The following is a 6,000-nucleotide window of genomic DNA, read 5'->3' as shown; positions in this document are numbered from 1 at the left end:
TGCGCGCCCTGAAGCAGCTGCCTGTCGACTTGATCCAGATTCATTTTGGGAGTTGTACGTGTCTGTAGCACCGAGCCCGAAGGGCGAGTAGGCGCCACACCTGTAGAGCCAGTGGCCGTCGGGGCTGCTGGCCGATCTCTCTCCCCGCGTGTGGGCTCCGGTGACGGTCCGCCCGGCCCCGGGGGAAGCGCGCCCCCCGGTTGGGCGCTGCAGACACCATGGGGCTCCCAGCCCTCGAGTTCAGCGACTGCTGCCTAGACAGCCCGCACTTCCGAGAGACGCTCAAGTCACACGAAGCGGAGCTGGACAAGACCAACAAATTTATCAAGGAGCTCATCAAGGACGGGAAGTCACTCATCAGTGCGCTCAAGAGTGAGTGCCCCCAGGCCGGGAGAGGAAGGGAGGGGCGGGACGGGCCGGCGGGTGGTGCTCACTGCCTGTGGTCACCCTGCAGCCGTAGGTGTGTATAGATGCTCTTAACGAGATAGGAAGGATATTAATGTATTTTATGAATGTGACAGGCAGCAGCAACCAGCTGAGGAAAGAGACCTGTCGCCGAGCCGTTTGCTTTCTGGCTTGATGGGGAAGTGACCTGGGCACGAGAGGTGCTCTTGTGCGCTGCGGGTGGGTGTGCGCGGTACACCGGCGTCTCGCGAGTTGGGGGCAACCTGTTGGGAAACCCCAACCCATCATGGCCCTGACTTGGGTAGGGGAAGAGTTGCTTTCCCCTGAGTGTCCAGCTGTGGGGTTGGAGCGTTGGAGCAAGGGGGCGCTGCCTTCTCTCAGGAAAAGGCAGGTGTGACTATTTCGATCCCTGCATGTAGCTCCTGCCTCATGGTCTCAGGTTCCCGGAAAGGCGCAGGCACTGTTCAGAGAGGGGCTGGATGGATTGGTTTTGGAATGGCCTGGGATTTCTTAGATTATTGGCAGCTAGTTACCCCCATATCTTGATTCAGTTCCATTTACGTGTGCAAGTTCTGATTCTTGTGTATAGCAGAAGGTGATAGGGGTGGGAGTAAAGAATCAGAGTGTTCCTTTACTCTAAACTGTGGGCGAGGGTTTAAAAATAGAATGAACATATCCTGACTCCCTCTCTTGTTCCCTTTTTTTCACCTTTCCCATTATCTTAGAAAACTCAAAAGCCTGAAAAGGAATGTCCTTTGTCGTCATCCAGAAAGGGGAAGTTTTAAATTCATCTTAAATATTCTCTAATCTTATGTAAAATTAAATTTTGTTTTCCCTCCATTTGGTAGGGAGAAATGAAATTTACATCTTGTGCATGGCTTCGCTTTGACTATATGAGAAGCCAGCGAATTTCTCTTTTTTTGGCCAAATAGGGTGTGCTCTAGGGATCAGCACCTTGGACTTTGAAAATGGTTTTGCTTTCTTGTGCGTTTATCCATTTTAAAAATAGTTCAGCCCACCTTCAGTTTTCAGGATCAGGAATAACATGAAAAGAGACAGTGTAATTGTCTTTGACTCTTATTTTTCCTGTCTTTGTGACAGATTTCTTAATAGTATGATCTTTTAGCTATGAAACGTTGCAGGTGTAGAGGAGGATCGAAGCCGTGAGAGGATTGTACTTTAAAGAATGTCTGAGATGTCATTTTGTGAGCCTGCCTGCTTCTAACGGATTTCTGGTGGCCTAGCTCATAGGGAGTTGCTCTGAAAATCAAAAAGCGCAGTAGTTCAAATCTACCAGTGACTCCTTAGGAAAAAGGTGGACAGTGCCCTCCTGTGAGGTTTACAGGCATGGAAACCCAGTGGTGGGTCAGCTATGAATTGATCCTGATTTGATGGCAGAAAGAAAGAAGAAATTGTTGCTTCTAAAAATGAAGACAAATAATGGAATCCTAGGGAAGCTATGGTAAAGGCTCATGAGTTTAGTCGACCTGACAACATGTAACAACAACGACAGTAGCAAATGTTTTTTGCGGTAAAACGAGCACAAAACTGTTGGAAGTAATGAGGCATCATAGAGACAGAACCTTTGTTGGCGGCTGTGTCTTACCTGGAGCATGTGCAGAGACCCTTCCTTTGTCATTGACAAGGGACATCCTTGGCTTGGAGAACACCTGACCCCTGGTTTGGAGCTAGTTAGGGACACATTTAGAGGTTGTGCCTAGGAGTTTTGCTTATATGCTACGGTTGGCTTTAATTTTGTCCTTTGCCTCCTTCAGCACTTTGGAGTGACTAGGGTACACTAGGCATTATAATGAATATTCAGCTGCCTCTGGTTAGAGGAGTTTATATGGTATCATATTGGATACCACTTCACCTAAGAATTATACAACAGCGAAGAATTAAGGCTAAAGCCACACTGTTCTCTTGAGCAGGCTAAGTTTTATACACAGTGATCTGAACCAGAGATGGAGTTAATGCTCTTGGAAACCTCTGGATCCTGCTCTAGCCTGGAAGGCACTCTCTATCCCAGTCCTGCTTGAATTTGGCCTTATGTTTCCTATTTCAGCTTTGAATCTGAGGAGAGTGCATTGGGTGACTGGCAATTTACTCAACACCTGTTTTCAGGCATTCCGTTATCACCTAGATGCTGGCTATGTTGTGTACCACTATGTTAATATCTATATATGATTTTCCTGAAATCTTTCCCAGTACTGTAACTATAAAACCAGCTTTTCCTAGTATGCTTTAAAACAAATACAAAATTATTTAAGTAACACTGGTTTGGATGAACTTTTATTCTCTTCCAGATCTAAAATTTTATGATTTCTCTCATAAGTCATATGCTTGTATGTTTGAGGTTAGTTTTCCTTTGAGCATTAATCATAGGCAATAAACCTTGGCTTCGGGTACTGTCAGAGTTCAAGTAGATTGTAGATATTGTTATTTCCACTTTGTGAGTGAAGAAATGGAGAGTGAGGTCAGTAACCTGTACAAAGTGACATAGCAGTCAAGTTCAATTAACCGTAAGCACCTCTGTCCCCTAGGCCAGTGGTTCTCATATATGTTAATTTCTTAATCCTGAGAATCTGATAAGAGTTATGATTCTTTCTGTGTAAAAATGAACTCCTTGAAACTTTGTCTAGAGTCCAGATCTCTGGTCTGGACATGCGGAAAGATAAGGAATACAGTAATTTGCAGTGTGTATTTAATAGAATCTTCCTTTGGGGACAGTTCTCATTTGATGCGGAATGGAACGTTGGCTTGGCTGTTTCTGAGGTTGATGTATTTTTTTTTTTTTTTTGTGGAGGACTTACTGTCAGAAGCCTCTCCTCTGTCCTGAGTAATCATTATCTCTGACAAGAGACAAGGCTTTTTTGTCTGTAGAGATGGTGGGAGATCTGGTGGCATAGTCCATAGGGAGCTACTCTGCTAATCCAAATGTTCGACTTTGCCTTCTGTGCAATTGGCACTCTTGGAAACCCACTGGAGAATTAACTGTGAGTTAATTCTGACTTGATGGCGGTGAGATTTGTGGTTTGTTTGTTTTTCTTTCTGTTTGTTTGTTTTGGTTTTTTTAACAGAGAGAGACTGAAGATATTCAGACTCAAGAAATTAATAGTTTCTTAGTTTCTGGATTTCCCACCTCCCTTAACTTGGGCTTAACAGAGATGACTTCATCATAGGCATTTCCTGAACTAGTATAATTTAGTGGTAAGATAGCAACCTGCAGTCAGGTAAGTCTGGTTTCTATTCTTGGCCCACTACATAGCTGCTTGATTTAGGGCAAATAAGTAAGCCTGAGCCCCTCCCAGTGTAAAATAGGAATAAACACACTGACCTAACAGTTGTTGTGAGGCTCAAATATTAAGAAAGCACTGAACTTTCAACTGGCACATACTTATTGCTGACAAGTAGATTCTGACTCTTGGAGACCCTACAGGGCAGAGTTAGGTTATAAACATTTAAAGAAGCTGACTGCTAAATCTTTTTCCCATGGAGGGTTGATGGGTTCACACTACCCACCTTTGAGTTCTTGTTACTGATTTGTTGTTAAGTGCTGTCAAGTATGACTCATAGTGATCTTGTGAACAACAGATCTGATCTCTGACCTATTCTGCACCATCCTTATAATTTCTGACTCATGAGTCCCTTGTCACAAATACTATCATTCCATTTTGTTGAGAATCTTCTTCTTTGCTGGCTCTCCATTTTTCTAAGCATAATGCTCCTTTCCAAGGACTAGCCCCTCCTCACAGCATGTCCAGAGTATGTGAAATGAAGCTTTGCCGTACTTGCCTCCAAGGAACACTTTGGCAGCCCAACAAGTAGCCACTGTGCTACTAGGGGCTGGCGTGTAATGCTGTTCAGTTATAATTTTTCAGCTGCTACCATCTTCCTCTTCCAGAGAAGAGACTAAGGTGCGTCTGATACAGGCCATGGTGTTTGCAATCACTTTTTATGCATCAGAGAGTTGGACAATGACCAAGGAGGATAGAAGGAGAATCGATGCCTTTGAGCTGTGGTGCTGGAGAAGAGTATTGAGAGTACCATGGACTGCTAGGAAAACAAACAGATTCATCCTGGAAAGGGTTAAACCGGGCGGCTCCTTGGAGGCAAGGATTCTGAGGCTTCGTCTAACATACTTTGGTCATTGTAAGGAGAGACCAGTCCTTGGAGAAAGACATCGTGCTTGGGAGGGTGGAGGGACAGCACAGGAGAGGAAGGCCCTCTATGAGGTAGATTAATTCAGTGACTGGGGTAATCGGGATGGGTGTGTCGGAGACAGTGCGATTGGCACAGGACAGAGCAGAGTTTAGGGCTGTTGTACATAGGGTCGCTATGAGTTGCAAGCGACTCGACGGCACATAACAACAACAACCATCTTCCTGCACTTTGGGTTGTGAAGAGTTTGTAATCCTTAGATTAGAACTTACCAAGAGAAGAGGGACTTTTTTTTTTTTTTCATTTGGGGACAAGGAGGAAGTCTCATGCCTTTATGCTGGTTGTTAGTAACTTAACTCCTGGTGTATTAACGGTTGGATAGAATCCTGATGAAGTTATGTCAGAAAGCCCTGAAAATTAAAAAAAAAAAAAAAAGCAGCCTTCCATCTCTTTTGTTCCTAATAATATTCTAGTAACTTAAATTGTCACATATCTTACTAGGTGAGTTTCCCCCTTGTCATGACCAGACTTGCTTGCTTATCTGTTTGCTTTACAGGAGAAGCTCACCTTGGCCTTGAGCTTCATGTCTAGATACCTCATGAACTCAATGGCAAACAAAAGGTAGTTTTGTAGAAATGAAAGTGAATTACTTTGTTGATTCTGAGGGACGTTCTGAATTTTCAAGAATTGGGTTTCTTTTCATTTTCTGGCCTTAGCTTCTAGACTTACTATTAGAGATCAGCCCTTTAAACACAGTCCGGCCATCTGATGTGCACAATTCACTCATCTAATGTGTATAATTCAGTGGTAGGTAGTATATTCACAGAGTTGTGCAACCATGACCACAGTAAATTTCAGAGCCTTTTTGTCATCTCAGAAAGTAACCCCCTACAGTATTAGCAGTCACTTCCATTTCTGCCCAAGGCAGCTGCTGACCTAGTTTTTGTCTTTACAGATTTGCTTCTTCTGAACATCAAGCAACTCAATTCCATTCCTTTTCTGCTAGGTAACATCCAGATTTAAGCATAGAAGTTCTTGATTTGAATTTGAAGGAGAGAAACTTTGAATCAGTAAGTGTCCCTCCTCTAAATTCGGTGCCTGAGTGGCACTGAGGTCCCAGAGGTGGAACTGAGTTTCTGGGGCAGGAGAAAGCCAGACGTGCCTTTGTGCTTCTAACTACAGGATTGATTTTAATTCATAGCACTTTAATGTCTGCAGAGAATGCGATGTATGCAATCAAGATAAATCTAGCTCCATCCCTCAGTGAGCTTCCTGTCATCTTGGAGCAGGCTGTTTGATATTCGGTAAAGCCTCAGCTTGTGGTCAACATACTGTTGGGACCTCATTTTACAAGATGAAGCGACTATTTAGGTGAAACATACTTTTCCAGTGGCTTAATGGTAAAGAATTGGTACTAGTTTAAATCCACCAGCT

General features: G+C 43.9%; 1 protein-coding gene across 2 annotated transcripts in view; it reads left to right on the top strand.

The window, feature by feature from the left end:
* The first annotated feature begins 218 nt into the window (after window positions 1-218).
* Window positions 219-6,000, top strand: part of ARHGAP26 (Rho GTPase activating protein 26) — a 636,281-nt gene continuing 630,499 nt past the window's right edge. For both annotated transcript variants that reach the window (XM_006891116.1, XM_006891115.1), the window contains exon 1: window positions 219-372. In XM_006891116.1, the coding sequence (XP_006891178.1) occupies window positions 219-372 (154 nt within the window). The remainder of the gene's footprint in view (window positions 373-6,000) is intronic.

The sequence above is a fragment of the Elephantulus edwardii genome, unplaced genomic scaffold, assembly GCF_000299155.1.
Source record: "Elephantulus edwardii isolate Elephantulus edwardi_28Jun2011 unplaced genomic scaffold, EleEdw1.0 scaffold00095, whole genome shotgun sequence".
Lineage (NCBI taxonomy): Eukaryota > Metazoa > Chordata > Mammalia > Macroscelidea > Macroscelididae > Elephantulus > Elephantulus edwardii.
This window is presented reverse-complemented; position numbering and strand designations above follow the sequence as displayed.